This window comes from Agelaius tricolor, unplaced genomic scaffold (genome assembly GCF_023055355.1).
Source record: "Agelaius tricolor isolate 1412-34295 unplaced genomic scaffold, bAgeTri1.0.p SCAF_15, whole genome shotgun sequence".
Lineage (NCBI taxonomy): Eukaryota > Metazoa > Chordata > Aves > Passeriformes > Icteridae > Agelaius > Agelaius tricolor.
In genome coordinates this window covers 15,010,517-15,033,039 of record NW_027269275.1, presented here as the reverse complement: position 1 = coordinate 15,033,039, position 22,523 = coordinate 15,010,517, and the positions used below count along the sequence as shown (strand labels likewise).

Sequence of the window (22,523 nt, the reverse complement as noted above, 5' to 3'; positions counted from 1 at the left end):
AGGTCCTGTTCCAAAAGGGGATAATTTTCTCCCCAAAGGGGGACAACCCCGTCCCCGTCACTCCCCAGGCGCAGGGCCCCGCTCCTCTCCGCTCCCCCACGATCCCACAATGCTCCGGGGCCCCGCCGCGGGGCCAGCGGCGCGCGGGCCCCTTCCCTCATTCAAATGAGCCACCGCGGGGTACGGCACGGGGCTTGTCGGGAGTTGTAGTTCCACTGGCCCCTCCCCGTGCGCGTCCGGCGGCCGGTGTGACTCGCCGTCCCGGCATGCCGCGGGGCCGGGCGGAGCGGGGCGGGGCAGAAGCGCGGGCGAGGGAGGCTGAGGGGGCTCGCGCCGCGCACGGGGCCGCTGCCGCCGCCATAGTGGGAGCCGCGGGTGAGTGCGGGGGGCGCGACTGGCAGTGGCGGCGGGATCGGCACCGGCACCGCCTGCGGGCCGGCGCGCGGCACCGCCACACCCCGCGCTCGCCCCCCGCGGCCCCGTGGCCCAGCCCCATCCCCGCCGCGGGGCGCTGCCGGATGCCGCGGGCCGGGCTGGGCGGGAGCCGCCGAGCAGAGCCGCCCTGACCTTCCCCGTCTTTGAGGCGCCGGCAGCGCGGTCCCGGAGGGGCGGCGGCGGAGGCGGGAGCTGAGCCATCGCCGGCCGTGCCCGGGACCGGCGGGGCCCGCGTGTGGGTGGGCCGGCGGGTGGGCTGAGGGAGGCGGGCGGCCCGGGGGGAGCGAGGGGCCTCGCAGGGGCCAGCTCGGCCCGCAGGCTCGGGGCGCATCGCTCCGGCGGGGCCGGGACACAATGCGGGGTGCGGGCTGTGCTCGCCTCGCCCCGCCGGCAGCCCCCGGCGCTCCCCGGCCGTGCTGTGCCCGGCGCTGCCCTCAGAGGCACCGAAGCTTCTCGACCTGGTACCCGTCCGTGCTTCGGTCTTGCTTTGCCAGGGCTCGGTATCGCAGGGAGGAAAGGGGGTGAACCAGGAGCTGCGAGGAGATGGTTTGTGCAGGGCAGAAGGTGCGCTCGGATTTAATGTTCTTGCTGTTTTCTGTCTTAGCAGAAGGTTGTGAGAGGACTGAAGTTACCTGACATGGTTGAATCACTTGGTCACAATGAACGTGAAAGGTTCATGCCTCCTTGGAGTGGAGCTAGCAAAGTGCATGTGCTCAGTGATCTGCTGCAATAGTGTAGTTTTTACATTGAGTTGCCCTTTTCAAGTAGGATGTGCAAGAGAGAAAATTTTTTTGCCTTCTCTGGCTGTTGTCACTTTTCAGTTTTGAGAACAATGAAAACCTGCAAAGGTGTGCAATAGCAAGGATTGTGTGTCACATTCAGTTAATGTGAGATAGCTTTCTGAAGACATTTAAATCCCTAAAAGCCTCTTCTTGCAATTCAAATTGAACTTCCCATCTGAGGCCGGCTGAAATAATAATTCAGCTCATTTGAGTCCATAATTTCCAGTGTAAATATATCGTAGAGCTGGACATACTGCACTGAACTGGGGGGAAAAAAAGCCTAGGTAAATGCTTGAGCAGGAATTGGTTACAGAGACGTTGCTTGAAAGTGAATTCTGATTCCTTAATCATCTGCCTTTTCAAGTTAATACTCTTCTGCCTTCTTGAAAAGTTGTGTTCAAGCAGTGATTTCTGTATTTGTGTGCCGTGACTTTACATTTTCTTTTAGCAGCAGCAAAACAAAAGGCATTTCACAGACCTTCACCTAGAAATAGCAAATTTTCTGTATATAGTGAAATGCCTGATCTCATTTAAAATGAGGTGATATTTTGGCTCACTTTTGGACTATTTAACTATTTTCCCACTGGGCCCTTAATTATTATTTGCCTAAAAGGTTGCAAGTTACTTGTTAGATGATTTGAAATATATTTGCTTAACACCTGTGTTTGTTCAGGTCTTTGGAAAAATGCAAATGGTAACAACTTTCTGCAGTTCCCTCTGCTGGGATTTCTTTTCCCCTGTTAATAAGAGGAACATTTAGTTAATGAAAGTGCAGAGTATGATTAGTTAAGGAATTGCAACATGTACTGATAGCTGGTAACATTGCAAGTATGATTCTTTGAGGTTTTTTTGAAACTTATAGATATTGTGGCAAGTTTGGCCATTCAGTGTTTTGTTACTGTGTCTATAAGGTAAAGAAAAACAGGGTGTAGCAGTTCTCCCCTCCAGTTCCCCAGTGCCACCCGGTTTTGTATTTTTTTTTAAACTGGGCAGTCCTGTATTCATTTTGGATAAAGGGAATGTGGCTTCAGCCTTGCAAGCTTGAATTCAGTTTTTGGCTTGCATGAAGAGTGTTCTGGAAAAAAAGGCAGTTGTGTAGCATTGTGGCTTTTGCTTAACAACAAAGCATTATGTCCCCCTCTGCAGTTATCTGTAATATATGTCTGTGTGTTTGAAAATCCTCCTGACTGACTCTGTGTGGCTTTCTTGGGTTGTCAAGTTGCAATTGGGGTGAGCATTGAGCTGCAGGTACAGTGAAAGCTTTCCCAGAGTCTTCCTCAGGTGCTTTGTGTACTAGTGGCCTTACACTTGCTGACATTTCTAACGAAGATGCACTTCAGGTTAGCATAATTCCCTCATTAATTTGTTTTAACAAAGTTGGAGTAGAGGAATAAAAAGACTAAGAAGGGGAAAGTATTTCCCCAAAAGGAAATAGTCTGGACCTTGTCATCTTCCCCATTCTATTCTGCCTTTCCATCCTTTCACTGTTCACATATCTAGGCTTAATTATTTTTAGCTCTAAAAGCATATTTAGGATAATGTCATTTCTGGCACAGAGCAGTCCATGGCAATTACTTGGTGGAGGTCTCTGAAGTCAGTGGTTTCTGATTGGCCTTGAGCTGTAGTTCACAGAGGGTTCTCCTCTGTGCATCAGTCAACTGCTGTGGAGATAATTGTGAAATACATCAGAGAAACACTTCTTTCCTTCAGTTCTGAATGCATAAATGTGTTCCTCAACTGGAAATGTTACAGGTTTTCAGATGAGAAAGGTTCACTGCTGAATTGGCATTTACCAGGCAGAGCTGCAGAGTGTTGAGGATAAATGGCTGATGAGGCATGATGCCCCTCAGTCAGTTCCAGTATTTCTGCATCCCTGTGTTACTGGACACTCTGCCTGGGCTTGTTTAGTCTAGGAAAGACTTGAGCAGAACTTAAATCCCAGCCTCCAGTCTGTGTCAGGCCATGACCAGAGAATGGAGCCAGGCTTTTCTCAGGGTACCTCATGGCAGGGCAGGACACAAGGGCACGGCTGGGACAGCTGCCCTTTGTATGAGGCCACTCAGGCAGTGGAACAGGTTTGTCCTCCTGCTTTGAGCTGGAGGAGGTCCCTTGCAAACCTGCATTATTCTGGGATAATTTGCATAGTTTCTCTGTTGGGAGTGGATCTTTTGCTAAAGGAGGATGATCTGTTATCAAGTGGTTGTTGGTGGAGCTGAATAGAAAGAAGATTAACTGGTCCTGTGATGCTGGTTGCATTGTGTTCCTAGAAAGTGCACACTGGAGACACTCCTGTCTTTGCAAGTTTAGTGGCAAAAGAAAAGCTATTGAAGGAAAAATAGCCTAAAACCGTTGGCTGCTTTACTTTACTTACCAGTCTAAAGACTGCTGACTCTAATCTAAGTCATCTAAAATACCTGTGTGGTAAAAATTGCAAGAGTATCAGGAACTGAAAAAGCTGAGAGTGCTTTCATTGTCCTTATTTGCTCCTCTTAATCAGTAGTGAAGGATGCAGCAACTGATGGTCAGAGCCATCTTTGCTGTGGATTCACATGTGATTGGACCAGCAGCACAGATTTAAGGGTGATGTTGGTGCTAATTTGTTGCACCGATTTTCAATTTTTCCAGAAAACAAGCTTGAATTCAATCTTAAGAGAGAGTAACTTTGGTGGTGTTGGGCTGGCTTTACTATCCTGGGAGCATGGTTTATTTAGGCTGAGATTACTTGTGGAATAAATATAGTCATAACTGGGTAATAGAAGGCAATTTTCTCCACTAGTATTACAATGTATTGGTTTGAGGTTTTTCCTCTTTAAATTCAGTGGGTTTTTTCTTAGTGTTTTGCAGACCAGAAGAACTTTACAGACCTTCTGTGCCTATGATGGTTATTCATTGATTCTTTGAATACAGCTTGCTTTTTAAATGTGGCAATCCCTGGCAACCACCTCTGGGTTTTTTTAGCAATTTATCTTTTACTATTGTTCATGCTAGTTTTTGTTGACTTTTTCAGAAAATGTTGTATTCTTTTAGAATCACAGGCCTACCTTTCTCCAATTCAGAATGACTTAATTTTTTTAATTGATAGCAGCAGCCTTACCTGTGTCCAGGTCAGATAATGTGGTAAAGCATAACTGCTGGCTGAACTTTTTGTTCTTTCTCCATACTGCAGAGCTGTGACAGTAGCTCACCTGCTCCCAATGTCTCTGGCACTTACATGTTTCAGAGAAGGCAATCTCTTTACTAGTCTTGTTTTTCCAAGTAAAAAAGTGACTTTTCCTCAAGCCATCCCTCTGAGTAGCTCTGGTGGTGCTGCATGAGCAGAAGGATCGACTTTGTGCTGCAGCAAACTGACAGAATCATGTGTTGTGTAGCTTGGCAAGGAAGCAGTAGGAGAGGTTTCATCCAGACAGGTGGCAGAAATGAGTCTCTTAAGGACTGAGCTCCCCTGAGGAGTTATGGGCAGTGCTGGTGCTAATCTCACACCCAGAGCTAAGGCAGGAGGGATGGGAGAGGGGTGAGTGTAGACAGAGACACCAAAGCTGGGACAAGCAATGGAAAAGATTCTGTATTTTTGGATTTTGTGGATAAAAAAGCCTGCCTGAGGCCGTGTAACCCTAGTTTTACTCAAGCTCACTCAGTCTCAGTTCTCTGTCTTCTGGGTGCAGCTTTCTCTCCAGTGCTGCTGCTCACTGGGTCCTGCAGCTTGTCCTGCTCCTGGTGCAGTCTGCCCCGTGCCAAGGCAGATGGATGCAAAGCAATCACCTTGTACCTTGTAGGATGAGATTTGTAGGGATTGTGGTGAGAGATGTGTAGAGGGATGGGATTTACTCTTGACATGTCAGTGTGCAGCCTGGCAAAGGTATTGGAGAGTTTTGTTTTGATGTCACTGCAAAAGGCCCCTGCAGAGAAGCCCTTCAGTTCAGCAGTGTCAGCAGATACATACCTGTTGAAGACAGAGCTGCTGGGAGCTGCAGCTTTTGTGCCCTGTATGGGGTTTCTGCTTCAGCACTGAAGCACTGCTGGGTGGCATTTGGGGTGGGGATAAATTCTCTAGTACAAGCAGAGTTCAAGAAATAGAATGAATAATGTGAATTAAGTATTACACTGTGTGCTGGTGGCTCAGCTTTACAGCTGTGCCTTGTGAAGAAGCTGTGAATCAAATGGACCATGATGTTCTGAAGTGGATGTGGGGAGGTAGGCTTGCTTTGAAGTGACAAAGGCAAGGAAATTAATTAGCTTAAGGAAATGATCTCCTTTTCCATGGGGAATTAAGGTGGAATATCCAGTAATGCACTTACACAATGGTAACTTTCAGCAGGTGCCTTTAAAAGGACACGTGTCCTTTTTAAGCAACACCTTAGGAGCTTTCTAGTTTATTGAAACTTCTTTTATCTGCTGTTATATTAAGTGGATATTTTGTTTCTGTAACCATGGACAGATTTGAGTGAACTACAGGTGGATTTGGCTGAATGGCTCTGAAATACACCCTGTGTTGCCCTAGTGTTTGACAATATCAGAACCTGTGCTTTCCTCATAGGTTTGCAATAGATCCTAAAGCCTTTTATATTATATTTATCTCATTAAAATACTGTACTGATAAGTGTATCAATACAGTCTTACATGGGTTGTGTCTCACTGAAAGGGACTGGGCTTGATGACACAGATCATTCCCATCTTGTTCTTTCTTTAGGTACATCTCTAAGCTTCTTACATCTGTAATGACAGGCAGAAAACACAAGACAGCATGGAGGAAAAGGTGACAAATCAGAAAAGGAAAATGAACCTTTCCAGGAAGAATGAGTGTTCAGCAAAACCATATATAAATGGCACAGGAAAGAGAATAAGATTATAGCAAACAAAAACAATTAGTCAAGGATCATTAATTTAAACCACATTTTTTTTAGCTTTTTCTTTTTTCTGAGAAAATCAACATTATAATTGGTCAAATTTATTCTGGTTTTTATTTTATTTATTTAATAGTATTTTACTGTTCAAAATACAAATACTTTTTTAGGAGGAGATAGCAAGCTAACATACTAATTTTTAGATCTAGAAACCGTAATTCTACTTTCCATATTTAAAATAAGAATTCCTTCGTTCCTTACAGTCTCTAAGGCTTTTTGACAGGTTCAGGATTGAACAGAAGGCATCTGGTGCTTGAGTGAGGCTGTTGTGCCTTGAGGGACTAAATGAGGTGCAGTGCTGGCATACAGCTTGGTCTTGGGTTTGTGTGATGGTACAGGAGCTGTTAAGGGTGAATGCACTTATTGTGTGTGGGGAAGTTTAATATGGCAACAGCTACCTTGCTTTAGCTTCAGAAGAATAAGCTGTGGTTATTTTTTGTCCTTGGCTTCAGTGTTAGATGTGTGACTGCTAAGCATCAAAACTGTCAACTAAATTTGCCCTTAGATGTTTAGGAATATCTGATAATGATGTAACTTCATGTGTTGGAATTGAAGCTTGATCCATACAAAGTGAATCAAGGTGATTTTTACCTGTGCTGATTGTTGGCTCCACTGCAGCCATCCCAAACTAGGTACCCACAGGTCTGGAATGGAAACTGCAGGCATCAAACTTAAATCCTACTCCTGGTTTCCAAATATGACATGAGTCCTACCTCTCAGCAGGGTGGGCATCACTCAGTAGAGTTTCCAGGGAGTTGGTGCCATGGTTTTAGGGTGCTTTTTCTTCAACATAAAATCCCCTAATACAGGCTGAAGTTATTTGATTTCTGGATCAACTCCAGGTTAGGCTGATATGCAGCAATTATGGATGTGCAATCAATACAACCTTTTCACTTGTAAAGAACTAGATTTAACTTGTTTGGGAGGCGAGTGTGGGGCTGGTTTTGTTTTGTTTTTTCAATCTATTGTACTTGGGTGATTTTTTAATTTGCTATGTGTTTTCCCAGAGGAGTGGCCACACTGGGTAAACTCCTCCAGACTGAGGTATGTACAGCAAGTGTCAGTGGAGAGCTCATGATGGTGACTAACACCAGGCTGTGGATCTCTTTGGAGCAGTTGAAACGACAGTGATGTGGCTACAAGACTTTGAATTTTTATGTTAGTGTGCAGGCTTGGTGACTTGGATGTTGACTATACTGCCCAGGTGTGTGATTGTGAAATAAGGATGTTTAAAATGTGATAGCAGCTGTGCTTGGGAGTCGAATTTACCACCCTGAAAACACAGATGCTACCTGCTGTTAGGCCATTGATCTGACACAAGAGATTTGCTCTTCTGTAAGTCTGGCCAAATCTGTATGACCTTAATACTTCCAACCTAGAGTCTGAACCCATTTCAGTTCCCTTTGTATGAGTAAAGCTCAGAGGCCTAAAATATGAAAAGAGCTTTCTTGTCCAACTGTGCACAGAAAGCTGGGCCTGGGAGTATCCTCTGTGGAGGTTTTGGGAATGTGTATTTTGCTTCTCTTAGGAATTTGTTAAATCTTACACAGGTGTGTGAGTAATTGACAGCTAAAGGAAACCAAAGTAACTATTATGTCCTGTGTCCTAAAACAGAATTTCATGCCTTTCTAGGCTTGCAGTGCAATTTAAACCTGTAACTCCAAGGTTCCTGGACAGGGATTGAGAAGAGGGACTAGTGGCTGACAGGTGTAGATGTTAAGCAATTATAGTTTGCTTGAAGTGAACTTAGGTCTTAAATATAACTACAAATAATTTTAAACTCAGGTCTTAAAATACAATGTAGTAGGGTTTGAGTGCAGCTTTTTTGTGTTTTGAATTTTAGCACAATTCTTCAGACTTTCAGAGAGAGATCAGGATAAATAAAAATGAATTTGCTTTCTTGAGAAATGTAATGTGATACAGCCATCTGTCTGGACTGCTGTGCATGCTCTATGCTTAACCCCTCTGGAACAGAGGGACTTGTGTTCAGAAGTGTGGGATGCACCTTCACTAGGAACTGCAGATTCTCAGCACTATGAAAAATCATGGTTTGTATCTTGAAGTTATCACAGGTTCAAAGATAAACATTGAGTCTACTTCAGCCTCATTGCCAGAAGAGGATGGGCAGTAAGCTTGTGTTGAACAACGAGCTGGTGAATTAATTCTTGTTATGTGCCATTGACAAGACACTCTTAGAATGGCCTGTGGATGGTGAAATACCTGAGGAGCTAAATACATGAATCAGTTGGTGTAAGCCACTTGCAGACAATCCATGTTAACAGGTCTGTTGTTTACAGTAAATGAGATCAAGTTGAAACAGGGAGCACTTGCCAGCTTGTTCAGATGGTGTAACTTCTGAAATATGTGAAGACAAGGTGGTAACACTTGGTTTTGTTCTTGTTCTCCACTTTTGTACATGAGGTGTGACCTCATACTGAAATAGCTCTACAAACCAAATCTATAATTAGAAATTAAACCATTCAGTATCCAAGACTTTTATTTACAAGTCTAGGATACAGAGGTGAGTTTGTCCTACTTATCCCAAAGAAAAATTCAGGCCAGTTGAGAAGATCTGTGATTCTTGATGCTGATACTCAAGCCAAGTGTTACACTTATTCCTGTGATCTTTCTGATGATTTTGTTTGCTTGTTTTATAGTCACTGGCTCTGGTTGAGGATTCAGAATGGGAGACAAGCCTATCTGGGAGCAGATTGGATCCAGCTTTGTACAACATTACTACCAGCTTTTTGATGCAGACAGGACTCAGTTAGGAGCAATATATGTAAGTATCCACAGAAGGGGAGCTGGGACTCTGTCCCCTTATCTGTCTGGGATTCCCTGTTTTGATGTGTGAGAATACACAGGGTGGGACCGTGGGCTTTATCCTGACTCCAGAGTGCCACTCAGTGCAATCACACTCACTTTTATTTATTGCTTTTCTTTGGAGCTTTGTTTGCCTTACAGGCAGTCAGACTCACAAAAGCCCTGTTTAGCTGTGGGCAGTGATTTGTTTTGGAGGGGTTTGATGATAATCCTGTCATGAAGTGCTCTATAAAAGCAAACATTCTAGTCTTAGTTTGCCATTAATTTACAGGCATGGATTTGCTTGGATCCCTCTTGAGGTGGGTTGTAATTTAAGGCCTACCCTGTGTTTAGCAATTCTTGCAGGTGTTTCTTGGACCTCATGCTGTATTAATCCTCTGAACAGTAAAATAGATTTACAGTTTTAAATCCAGTTTAAAATGTAGAATAGCATGTTAAATGAATGTAAATTTAATTTAAATTTCCTCAAACATTAGGTTTTTATTTTTACTTCTTATTAGCGCTGAAGTAGACTCAGATACTAGAATTAAAAACTAACTAACAAACCCAAGGAACATCAGTTTTCAGTTTTGGGGGAAGATTCCTCTAGAGCATGCAAAGTGCTCTGTGTGTGGAGTTGATTGCTGATGGTGAGGAATGCTGCTGGGTGGCTGAGGAATTGCAGCAAGAGGTTCAGGGCTGACAAGTCTTCTAGCAGCATATCCTGTTTTTCTGGCTGGTTTTTCATCTGCTGGATGAGCTAAAGTTTCAGCAAGCTCTTGGGGATTTAAATGGTCCAACACCCTCTGCCACCCCTCCTTACACCTCAGCGATATCCAGCAGCACTGATACCATTTGCTCTTGGGATTGTTGTGTACTTGCTGCCTGCCAGGTTGTTGGTTGACTTTGCCCAAGAAGCTGTGTACAGAGAAAGAAAACCAAGCAGTTTGTGTTCCAACCACAGCTCTGAATATGGAGGCTCTTAGTAGTTTGTATTTTACTACCAAAATACATTCAGTCCTCAAAGTGGTGTTAAGTATGGACTAATTTAAATTCCTGGATTTAGGGCCTTCCACACAGTGAACTCCTGGCTTTTTTTCACCCTGAGGGTCTTTCTGCCTTCCATCATTCAATGAAGAGTCCTGTGCACATGTAATTGGGAGAATTATTATGCAGGTCTCTGATGTGTGTTGTTTTGTGAAGCTCCTGAACCGTGGAGAAAACACACCCTGTTTTGTATGGCTGAAATGCACCAAGGTCACAATTTGTGTAATTTTGGGGGAAATCTGTAGAAATGCGCTTTTAATGATGAGCTTTTTCCCTCCAGAGACCCTGGGGGAGCAAACAAATTTTAGAGCATGCAGGAATGCAGCAGGGAGCTCTTAGATTTGATTTGTGTTCCTGTATCACTACTTCCACCACAAGATTCAGTTTATCTTTAGTGGTGTAATCCAAGTCAGTTAAGACTTCTGTCACCTATTCCAGGTAGGGATCTGGCCAGTCACTTTTGAATTGCCTGAGTTAGGTGAGTTGAAGCACTACCCTGGTGGTGCAACCCATGTTGTCAGTTTTCTTCAGTTTTCTTTCTTTACACATGCTTGACTTTGTGTCTGGAATTATTTTTAATACTTTAGATTTTCTGCTGAAAGCTGACTTTTATCCAAAGGCAGGAATTCTTTTTGCTGGTAGACTTATGATACTGAAATGTAGTGTACTTAATTTTTAGTTGATTGTTCTAAACTTCTTCAATTGATTTTGCTGGTTTCTTTCTATATCCCTTTGAGGTAGTTTTCAAATGGCTGGATTCTGAGGATTTCTGCTAAACACATAAATTCTCTTATCAGGATTGCTTAAGGATTACCTAAGTTGATACCATTTTTCTTTTTCCCCAGATTGATGCATCATGCCTTACGTGGGAAGGACAGCAGTTCCAGGGCAAAGCAGCCATTGTTGAAAAACTCACTGTGAGTCTCTAATCCTTGCTGAATGTTTTGGGCACAGTTAGGAAGACTAGAAGATAATTGCTTCTGAAAATTTGAGTTAGACTTAAGCAGTTCAAAAATCTTGAACTTGTGATTCCAGCTTAGGTCTTCAGGAAATGTTATGAATTATTGCTGCCCAGTGGGTCATTCCACTGATGGCTCTAATGTTGGAATGTTAATTGACTCCATAGTTTGCAAGGTTATTTTGTGACTGCAATTGTATTTGACATTATTGATTTATTTTTTTAAAAGGTCTAATGCATAAGCTGCCTCTGATCTAGAGGAGTGAAAGGTGCCTTTGCTCTTTTAAGGCATGCCAAGGAAGAAGCAATAGCAATCCTGTTACTTGGATCTGTCTGTGATAAAGGCTAGACACATTACAGCAAGGAACAACTTGTTTTCTGATACCTAAACTGCAAATAAGTTCTATAGTGGAGAAGCTGACTTATCCTCAGTGCAGATTTGTCAGCAGTTCAGATGTGAGCAGGTATGGTTCAGGACTTTGAAATGTGTTTCCTCTTCAGCAAGTGAGAGGACACTGGAATTCTCTGTTCATTTAAACGAAAAGAATTTTTATCTTCTAGAGTAAATCCATGCTTCTGCTTCTGTTATAAAACTGGGGGTACTTGCAAGCTGTCATGAGACTAGAAAGTTTGTTTCTCTTGTGAGATATGCAGAGGACATGCTTTATAGGTCACCAGACAGTCTGCTCTGAGTATGGTATTTCAGACATTTTTATTACACATTGAGAAGAAAAGTAATTGTAACTTGACACTTGGCTTATTGCACAGCTACTGCTCCTGTGTTTTGGAATTGCTTCTTTTGCCTAAGGCATCTTTAACTGTAAAGACTGAGCTTTGCCCTCGGGTCTGTGCCTTAGGTACCTGTGTTGGCTGCACATCTCAGAAACAGCAGCAACTGTTTGCTTGTAGGTGAGGAGCTACCCAAGCTCCAGGGTTGCTTGTTTGTGTACTCAATGTTCTTTAGACTTTTGGGCTTGCAGCCACTCAGATACCCAACCAGCCAAGCATTTGCTTGGCCACAGTGTCTGATTGCTGCCTTGGATTCAGCCCAGTGCAGATCCAGCCCCTTTCCCACTGTGACACAGCTCATCTTTACCTTCCCTGTCACTGGTGCAAGGTGGACTTTCTGGATTTATGTGCCTGCTGCATTTGTAATTGGTGAGTGAAGACACACTACTCTGCTTTAGGGAATTTTTTTCTGGCTTTAGAAAAAATCCATCTGCTTAAAGTAAGGAGGAAAAGCACTGAAGTTACTCTGTGCCCTTCCACCACCATGGCTCGTTATGGGCTGTATCAGCTTACAGTGACTCTAATGTTGTTCAGCATTCCTCTGTCAGCACTCAGCTGCCTGGGCTCCCATTGCTGTGTCAGCTTTATGTGCTCACCTACTCTGCTTCTGGAGCTGCTTAGTCAGTTCAGCACAGCCCTAAAAGTTTGACACTGAAATTCTTTCACACTTCTGTGGTCTTGTGTCCTTCAGTGCCTGGCTGGTGAACTGATGGAAGCACAAAGAGGTGGCATTTTCTTTTAGATCAAGTTCTTTGCTGTGTGACAGCAATGGTATGGCACCTTTTCAATCTGCTAATATAGTAGGGCAAGGTTGTATGGGCATTGCTCTGCAGGCCCAGCACATCTGTGCCTTGCTACAGCGTGGGGGTTGACACTTGTTCCTTCTGCCCTAATTGGTGCTGGACTTGTTTAACATAGAGTGCCTGTGCTAATTAGGGGCAGCCTGATTTACATTGAGCATTTGAGATAATAATTACATAGTTCTATGAACATACTGGACCAAGGAGGAAGCTGAGACAGGTATTCTTGCTGCCAGCAGTGAGTTTATGCTACTCAACTTTATTCTTGCCTAATTTCTCTTACCTGGCTTCAAGGAGATTCCATAGCTTTCATAGTGAAAGAGCAATCAATTTCTAACATCAGAGGATGGTAAAAACCTTGCTTGTGTGGCTCCATGTTTTTTAGACACTTTTATTGTATTTCTCATACCACGAAATCCCTCACTCCAGTACAGATGCATGTCTATAAGTAGGTATCCTTTTGAGGTAGCCTCTGCCTATCCTAAACATCAGTGATCTTTTCTGTCACCTACACTCCTACTCTTTCCAGTGGATTTCTTCCAGTGCATCACATGAGTAGCTCTCTAGGCTGGCCAGCTGTTTGGGATCCTTGCCTCTGAAGAGGACAATCATAGAGACTTGAAGGTTGGAAAAGTTGTCCAAGATTGAGTCCATCCTTTGACTGAGCACCACCTTTTAACTAAACCATAGCAGTAAGTGCCATGTCCAGTTGTTTCTTGAAAACTTCCAGGGATGCTGATTCTACCACTTCCCTGGGCAGCTCATTACAATGCTTAAGATTTTCAGCCACGAAATTCTCCCTGATGTCCAACCTGAACCTCCTCTGATGCAGCTTGAGGCCATTTCCTCTTTTCCTGTGGAATCAGGTACTTGAAACAGCTGCTGTCTTACCCAGCCTTGTCTTTGGTTCCTTGTCACCGTTTTGCAGAGCTCTTGATTCCAAAGCCTTTCCTTCCTCCCTGGAATGAATTGCATTCATTCCCCTTCAGCCCTCTGCCTTTTCAAGAGAATCTTTTGCAGGGCTTGTTCAACAAGAAGCTCTTGTGCTGAGGTGGGACTCGACTTTGGAGTACCCTCTTGTCAAAGGAACATTCCAGCCTATGCTTGTGCAGGCTGTGTGGGCATTTTGCACATTCAAGTTCAGGATGGTGACCCTGGAAAACATTCTGCTGGTCATTCAGAAAAGAAAGCTCTGGATTTGTGTTGTTACTAAATGTCTATTCCATACTGCAAAGCAATTGGTTCACTTTGCACTTCGAGTTGGTTGGGATTGCACTCCCAGCCAAGAGGGAACACCACAGGCTTTATTAAAGGGTGTTCTTGAATAGTGTCCCTCTAATTAGAGGGCTGCTCCCTACATTTCATTTGCTTCCTCAGGTTCTGATCCTTCCACAGTTTCTGTGCTCTGTTATCCATGGATTTAGCTTCCTAGAATTCTTCCTAGAGCCTTAGGCTTGTAGAGCCAAGACTGTACTTCATATCTGTGACAGCAGGACTTGTGTCTCTACCTAGGCCTTCTAGGAAGTCTTTGAGGCTCCTTCCACTAGAGGGAAATGCAGGACTTGTTGCAGTATGCATTTGGATCTGTTGCAGCCTGTTTCCAAATGCAGCAGAGACATCCAAGTGCCACCTGAGGTTTGAAAGGCCACGTGCTGCTGTCCTGTGCAGTTCCTGTGCTTTGGGTATCTGCCACATGGGCACCTAGAGCTCCATCCATCCTGAACTGCCACTAAAGCACTCAGCAACAATTCAGCTTTTGGGACAACAGTCCCGAAATTGCATTTGTGTGGCAGGACTCTCAGATCTGCCTGGTGTTTCACGTTCACTGCTTGGAATTGTCTGTGTTGGAATGTGAATGTGGTCTAAGTTGAAAGATAGGAATTGTTCTCCAGTGCCTGGTGTTTCTCAAGGTGTGTTCCTTGCACATGCACCACCAGACATACTGACATTGGCTCCTGAGTGTCAAGGGAATTAAAAAGGGAAAGAGTAGATATGTGGATTTCAAGTCTTGAAGATTTCATCCACTTTTCCTTTCCATTCATAGCCACTTTAACAAAAAAGCAAATTCAGAGTTGTCTGGTAAACATCAAGTATTAGATAAAATCTTTTAACATAGTTCAGAGCAGAGGTTTGTTCCTTCACCATAAGAACTTTGAGCTTACAGATGATCTGAAGCCCTTCAGGCAGTGCAGTTAGAATAGGAGAAGATACCATTTACTGTGTATGGTGACATTATTTCCTCTTTTCGTGCTTGAAAAACACACCTGTTAAAATTTACCCCACATGAGTAGTGCCCTCATTTGCAACAGTGCTCTGTGCAGTACTGCAACTATAGTCTAACACTTCATAATGTTGGATTTGCTCAGTCTTTGTTTTGTAAATTAAATAATTCCATTACTGTACATTTCCTTATTTTGATTTCTTTTCATTGCAGAGCCTCCCTTTCCAAAAAATACAACACAGCATCACAGCACAAGACCACCAACCTACACCTGATAGCTGTATACTCAGTATGGTAGTGGGACAGCTTAAGGTAAACTCTTTCCATTACAGGTTAATGAGTGCTTATGTCTTAGATTTTTGCAGGGTTCTAAATAATCTGATTTCTGAATACATTTAAATGCTTTCATGGGTGGGGAAGGAACAGGGATAAGCTTGCATTGTGATATTGCTCCTCTGCTGTTCAAGACTGTCAAGAAATGCTCCTTCCTTCAGATACCTAGTTCTAGGTAAACCACCTGTAATTTGACAGTCATGTTCTGCCAAGCAAAGTATTGTGGATTTTACTGTGCAGACAAATACCATGTGGGTTCTAGAGGCATCAGTATTTCCCTTACCCTGATACAGTAAGGTTTTTGTGTCCTCTGTTGCATTTTAAAGCATTGTCACAGTGTTCTTGGACAATTTAAGCACATCTAGTTTAACATCCTCCTTGATGTAATGTTTGCGTTGAGCTCTGATTTAGCAGACTTCATTTTGTTAACTGACCACCCTTCAGTGAGTCCATACGTTTTTTTTACTGTCACAGGACACAAGAATACAATCCTGGTGTTAGTACAGTCCTGTACCTCTGTAATCAAAACTGATTCAGCAATGGGAACGTTGCCTCTGAGATCAAACACTTATTGTTGAAACAGCTGCTTCTTGTGAAGAATCAGATTATATTTCAGGCTTAGTATGACCATCTTGCTGTGTGAGTGATACAACTGAACTGTGTCAACTTACCCAGCCTGCCAATATACCAGGGCCACAGACTTGTAAATTCATGAAGCTGCTTATGAATGAAAGACATTGTCCTGGAATTTGCAAAAAATACTCTGTACATAAAATCAGCTGCAGACAGAACTTGCTCACAGTGGGTGGTAATAGTTAAAAAATGTGAAATTATGTAGCAGTAGTTGAAGTTATCAGAGCTCATTTGGTCCAGCCATGCTGTGAAGTCAGGCCTCTAATGCCATCCAGTCCGTAGAGTTACCTGCACCCAGTTTGTTTTAAAATTGCTGTTTAGATTTCCTTTTCCTGCTAACTTGATGGCACTTCTACTATCAGAGCATTCAAACTTCCACTGACACTGTACTGTTTACTAAGCAGACATAGGACTGAGTGTTTGAATCTGCTTGCTAAGCTGTTCTCTTTGTTTTGGGCTGGGCAGCTGAGAAGAGCAGTGCCCAGTGTAAAGCACCACTGCTAAAGCTAACAGAGGCAGCTTTGGCTCTCATTGAAGCTGCTCCTGCTTCCTAGCTGCAAGTTGGATTCCAGCTTTTGTGTTGCTCAGTCCCACCTGCACACACTCTGTGGAAAAGCAGCCACACATGACCATGGAAAGCACTGAATTACAGGACAGATGTGCTGATCTCCTCAGCCTTGCTCTTGGGTGTGCACAAAATTCTGTGATGTGATCAAGACCTTTTGACTCCATGTCTTGGGCCAGTCACATCTGCACCTAGTTTTGCACAGTCATGTTTTAAGGTTATTGTGTAATTATCAAGTAGATTGCAGCTTGCAGCAGCGATTGTGTTGGATCCTTGGCAAGATACCAAATTCTGAAAGATTCTGTAAAGTTATTGGGTTTTCTCAAACCATAATCCATTAATATGGAAGGACTGTAAATGCAGTCTGGGAGCGTTCCATAAATGCCATGACTTGTAGTAGTATTTTCTGATGTATTTTTTTTTAACCTCTGAGTAATTTCAGTTTGCTGAAAATACTCAGTATAATTTGGGGATCATGTGTTAGAGCATCCAGGTATTTGGAGAGAACATACTGGGTTAAAGTATGCCTATGGTCATGATCAAATACAACTTGCTTGTGAATTTTTAGTAAGTGAGGAAAGGTTTTTCCACTCTTCACATTTATGTGTCTGAAACCTTAGCTTTAGAAATCACATTTTAATCCCAGGAATGCTGCTTCTCACAGAACAAGTGTCCAGAAAGTCAAAGTCAACTTAAAACCTTAACTTCATGCTTCTGCCCTGTGTGATATTTACAGAGGTGGACAAATGAAATATCAGGAACTGTCTGTGGCATGAATGAGCCTGGCTGTCATATGTAGTGAATGCTTTTCTCTCGTGCCAATTCACACATGTTGACAGCCATTCTACTGCATCTCAGTGCTGCTCTGTGTACAATACAGTAACTGGGTGCAGGTGGTGCATTTTAACAAGTGGCTCACATGTAGCTCCAGTTGAGCAGGGAACACTATAACAGGCAAACATGGAGCTGCATGCTCACTGTTATTTAAAGCTGCCTTCTTAGTGATGTGCCTGCTCAGCCTGCATGTATTGCTCTCAAGGAGAACTGTAAGAGAATTTTGCACAAGGAAGGGCACTTCCAAGACCACCAGTAGCATGCTAATATACCAGTATGAACTATAAATAAATTTTTAAAAAAACAACCTTTTGCAGCAAGCAGAATAATCACCTGCACTGAGGGGCTGGGGCACAACAGCTTCTTTGAGAAGATGCTGCAGAGTAACAGAGCACCTAAGTAGTGACTGCCACTAGCAGGGATCTAACTGGCTGGCTAAAGCAGTGCAGTGATTGCTTTCAAAGATCCTCTTTAATGGATTGTGATAGATATTAATGTTTGGGTGGGGTTATCCTTTTGTAGAGGTATAATAAATATACATCCACTTACTCTAATCATATTGGTTTTTATTGCTGTTCATTGTCTGAGTGCTGCTTGCTTGCTTCAGCCAGGAAGAGTAAGCATCAGTTTAAACCTTTGGCAGTGAATTCCTTTTGGTGTGACCCTGCTTTGCCAATGTTCATCCACAATGTCACCCAGTATCTTCAGTCTGCTTCACCTAGTAATGTATTTCTCCTGTCATGCTCAGGCAGATGATGACCAAGTTCTAGGCTTCCAACAAACCTTTTTGTTGAAAAACTTTCAAGGTGCCTGGGTGTGCACCAACGAAGTCTTCAGGCTAGCCCTCCACAACGTTTAACCCTGTGCCTTCCCTGTCTTCCAGTCCTGCTGTCCTGGTTGAGTAAGGAGTGCTCTCTTCTCGCCCTTCTGTCCCTTGAGCTCGGCTGAGAAGCATGGCTGTGGCTTGTGTGTTCTCAGAGCCATGTGGCAGATCTGTGGCTCTCCCCAGAGTGTGATTTTTGAAGTGATCCATGCAGAATTAATTGTGAATAACTAATTGTTATGCAGTGTTTTCTAGTCTTAAAAGGAAAAGGAAATTTGCAATTAAAATCACTGGGTATTTTTGTAATGCATGCTGAACACTTAAAGCATTGCTTAAAGCCTGTTAAATAAGGCTTAACATTTGAAAGAACCTGCAGTCTCAAGTAATTAGCCTTGCCTTTGAGGTAAGGGTTGTTTCAACCCTGCAGTTCAATCAATAATTGCTGGGGGTGCTGGTGAAGAAGTAAAACTCTCTCTGACCAGGCAAGAGGAGGAAAATTGTGTAGCTAAACCTGAAATGCAAAGCAGCGTTGCATCTCAAACTCTGACATGACTCACTTCTCTGTGAGCTGAGCACTTCCTTTTGAGCCTCCAGGTCAGAAAGGATGGAGAAAAACTGAAAGGTCAAAAAGCTGCCAAGATTGTGGGCGATGAAGAGCTTGTGGAACTGGGAGAGGAGGTGGCTAAGGGCATCTGCTTAAAATGTCAGTAATTGAGTACTTCCAACAACCTGAAAGCAAACTCTTCTCAGTGGTGCCAGACAGTGTAACAAGGGACAGTGGTCAGAAACCGTAACTTGGAATGTACAGATGGGACAGAAGGGAAGATTTTCATGAGAAGACTGAAACCCTGGGAAGTGGTGCCTGCACACCTTGTGAAACATCTGCTCTGTGAGAATTTGAAGACTCTGCTGGACAAGGCTGTGGCTGGTGCAGTGAAAGATGTCCCTGCCCAGGACAGGAGGATTGGATTAGATGATCTCTAAAGGTCTCTTCTGTGGACCTTCACCATCTCTGGACCAGCTGGTTCTGTGGTTCTGTGATGCAGAGCTGCTGTAGTCTGTGCTCATGCTGAGCAAAAGGCTGGCCTGGAAATCAGAGGATTCTTTCAGTCTGATTCTGGGACTTGTTTAATTTTTGTTTTAATTCAGTGATGTCATGGAAGAATTTGAACTGCACAAAGGAAAGTTTTATAGGAAGACTAAAGCCCCTTGTGTTTGAGCCTGGGCTCACATGTGGAATGCAAATCCTGAGTTGGACATGCCTGAATTTGGAGTATAAAGTAAAGATAGTTTCAGTGGTCTTATCTGAGCTGTGATGAAGATCTAAATTAAAATGGAATAGGATTAGTCTGTGTTTTCTGTGGCATCTTGAGTCACTAAACTGTGAGCCTTTGCTATGGGCTAATATTACATAGTCAGAATTGGGGAATGGACTATAAAGTATATACTTCATCTTGAATATAGTCTAGGATTTTCCTTGTTTCTAAAGTATACTGCTCCTCTCTGCTATGAAGGGATAACATGAAAGGAATAAAGAACATAATAATGTGTGACTTCATTGTGGGAATTTGCTGTCTGTAACACCAAATATTTTGGGGAGAATGCCCTTTTAGTCTTTCTTCATGTGTCCAGCCCTGAATTTCTTAAGAAAGGAGGAAATTCTCCTTAAGCCAAAGCATCAAGAGCTGCAGTGCTCTTACCAGAATCTACCCAGGCTTACCAGAAATCAAGGAGACATACACTAAAGCTTCTCTGGAGATGGTATTATTTTTTTCCAGAAGTATATTTTGAAGCATACTTATGTCAGTAATAACAAGCTCAAATTTGGTGTGAAAAGTACTTATGCAAACTTGTAATAGATGCCTCAGTGAAAATGCCTCAGCTGGAAAAGGCACAAACCCACAGCTCAGATATGTGAGCCTCTGTTCTGGGCACGTGTAGTAGGGATAACCCTTCCTTTGGAATAATTGCCATGGCTGCTGTCCTGTGTGCTGGTGTAGCCCAGCAGAGTTGCTGGTGTTCACACTGGGCTCCTTCCTAGGGAGCCTCGTGCAAAGCAGGTGTGAGGGACAAGCTGCCCCTGTCTGCTGCACAGGGACTGCTGGCACTTGTCTTGCTCATTCAGTCATGTATTGAACACTGACTTGCTCGTATTCCTGGCCTTACTTGTTGCCTTCCTAATTTCTGGCTGTAGTAGTTTCCTCATTCACTTTGTTCCTCGTGGTTTTATAGTAATTTATCTTGCCTGTTTTCCCCATTCTCATTATAGTTTTACAAGCTGAAAAGTTGTACTCAATTTACTTTCTTCAGTAGGAAACCATCCTGTATCTGGATAATTTTTCTTGTCCTTTTATGACTTTATTGTAGCATTTTATTTTTTTAACTTACAAGAAATGCATGCAGGATTTGATATGTGGGTGCTCTTTGCCTATTTATGCATTTGCTTACTTTTGGGTTTTGGTTCTTTGTTCTTTCCTAACAACTGCTAACCCTGTGCTTGCCTTGATAGCTTTAAAGCTCTCAGCTGGTTTAATAAAGAAATATCTGTTATTATTTCAGTATCACTTTCATGAGGGGCCAGTCTAGGGTCCACTTTGGTTTACTCTGTGAATTAGCACACATTTACAGAAACTGCACTCATTGTACACCTCTTAACTTCCCAGGCAGTTGTCACTGTGAAATCCTTGCTGTGGTTTTTGGATCTGAATGCTTCCTTTCCATGCACCTGATGCCACCAGTGATCTGGCACACTTGCTGTTCTGTGATATAACTGATGTCCTTTGCAAGTTGGTCCTCAAAGCTGACTTGTTTCACAGTCCATGAATACTTTTTTAAAGTAAAGTTTCTTTTTTGTTTATTCTGTAGTCTGCTTTGCTCTTCAGACTTTTCACTTGTTCTCAGTGATCAGCAGCAGGGCATTGCCAGTGAACATTCATTGCTTTGACAGCCTCTTTCATCAGCTGCTCTGGCTGCTGCTTTTAAAACCTCTTTTTTATAAATTTCCTCCCTTTTCTGAAGCTGAATAGTCATGTGTTGAAAAAATAAAATCCTCCAAAAATACTGAATTGAACACACTACAGCCACCATCAGAAGATTGTTTTGTAGTTGGTCCTGTGTGCTGCTCAGATTAAATCCTGTTGTGTGATTTCCAGCTGATTGATTTGGGAATTGTTTCTGTTACTTTGAGGATTTAATTCCTGCACAATGTCTCTGAGAAGATGGGTAAATAAAAATAGGTGGGAGTACCTAATTAGTCTCCCTCTGATACTCTTTTCTGCTTTTGTAGTAATACTGTAAATACCCAGACATATTGTCAGGCAGGAGTGGAGGCACTGCTGCAGCCATTCCCTGTGCTCAGCACACATTGTCACAGCTGTAGTGAATGCTCTGCTCCCTTCCAGCTGTTGCTGGACACTGGAATGGGAAGCACTGTGTTTCTGGGCAGCTGCACCTGCTCTGGCAAGGCTTTCAAAGCCCAGGTCACCTGCATCATGCAGGCAAAGTGTTGATACCAACCTCTACAGAAACTCCCTGAAACTCCCTTCTGCCATCAACCCAAAGTTCAGCAGTTAAAAATTGAACCACTTTCTTTTAAGCTTAACTCCTGGGCAAGGGGTTTGTGATTCCACACTGAGGCAGGCATGTTCCATCAGTGTGGTGAGTGCCATGTCAGCAAGTCTTCCACAAAACCCCAACCTTAGATGCTGTTGCAGGATTTCCATGTCTCTGGGCCAGGGTGTTTGTCTGCAAAGCCCCTCAGAACAGACCCTCTGGTGGAGTTGGTGTCTCCTGGGGTACTGCACATCTTACAGCATGTAATGTCACTGTTAACGTTAGCTTGAAGTTGTCTCATAGTGAATTTTAGAATAAGTTTCTCAAAGAAATTAGTATTTTGACCCTTTTCCCCCCCCCTCTCTTTCTACAGGCTGATGAAGATCCTATCATGGGATTCCACCAGATATTTCTATTAAAGAACATCAACGATGCCTGGGTTTGCACCAATGACATGTTCAGGCTAGCACTGCACAACTTCGGCTGAGCAGCCCATCCCGAGGCACCCGGGCTTTTTTTTTTCTTTTATTTTTTTCTTTTTTTTTCTTTTATTTTTTTCTTTTTTGTTTGTTTTTTTTTTCCGTTTTCCTCCTCTCCTCTTAACTGGTATTATTCACACTCACAGAACATTCCAAATATCATACACAAACCTGCAGCACTGCAGAGCGTGAGCAAGCAAGACTTGTGACCTGCCCTTCTGCTGAGTTTACATTGTCACTAGATGAGTTTCTTGTGCATGATGTTTGGAACTTAGACTTAGCTGCATTTGATAAGAGAAATTTGTGTTGTACCAGCATGCCTCGGAAAGAATTTATAATGCAAAAGGTTGTTGTTTATGTACTGACAAGATGCTCTATAACCCAAAGAAATGAAAGAACAGCAGCCTGTACAGCCCAGTTATTGATTTGTTCAGATGTTTCAATGCTACATTACACAATAAAACAGAGATTTTCTTAAAAGTTTAAATTATTTTTATGAGTTGGCTGTGGAGTGTGTGTGATGGCGCTTGCTGGGGGTGGACTGTGTCTGTCTGCTGGGGGAATGCTTG

At 43.2% G+C, this 22,523-nt stretch overlaps 1 protein-coding gene across 1 annotated transcript; it reads left to right on the top strand.

Moving 5' to 3' along the window:
- The first annotated feature begins 254 nt into the window (after window positions 1-254).
- Window positions 255-22,441, top strand: NUTF2 (nuclear transport factor 2). Its single transcript, XM_071440640.1, has 5 exons — window positions 255-375; window positions 8,776-8,900; window positions 10,813-10,884; window positions 14,949-15,047; window positions 21,849-22,441. The coding sequence occupies exons 2-5, from the start codon at window positions 8,802-8,804 to the stop codon at window positions 21,960-21,962; spliced, it is 384 nt and encodes a 127-aa protein (XP_071296741.1). The 5' UTR covers window positions 255-375; window positions 8,776-8,801; the 3' UTR covers window positions 21,963-22,441.
- Window positions 22,442-22,523: the final 82 nt, after the last annotated feature.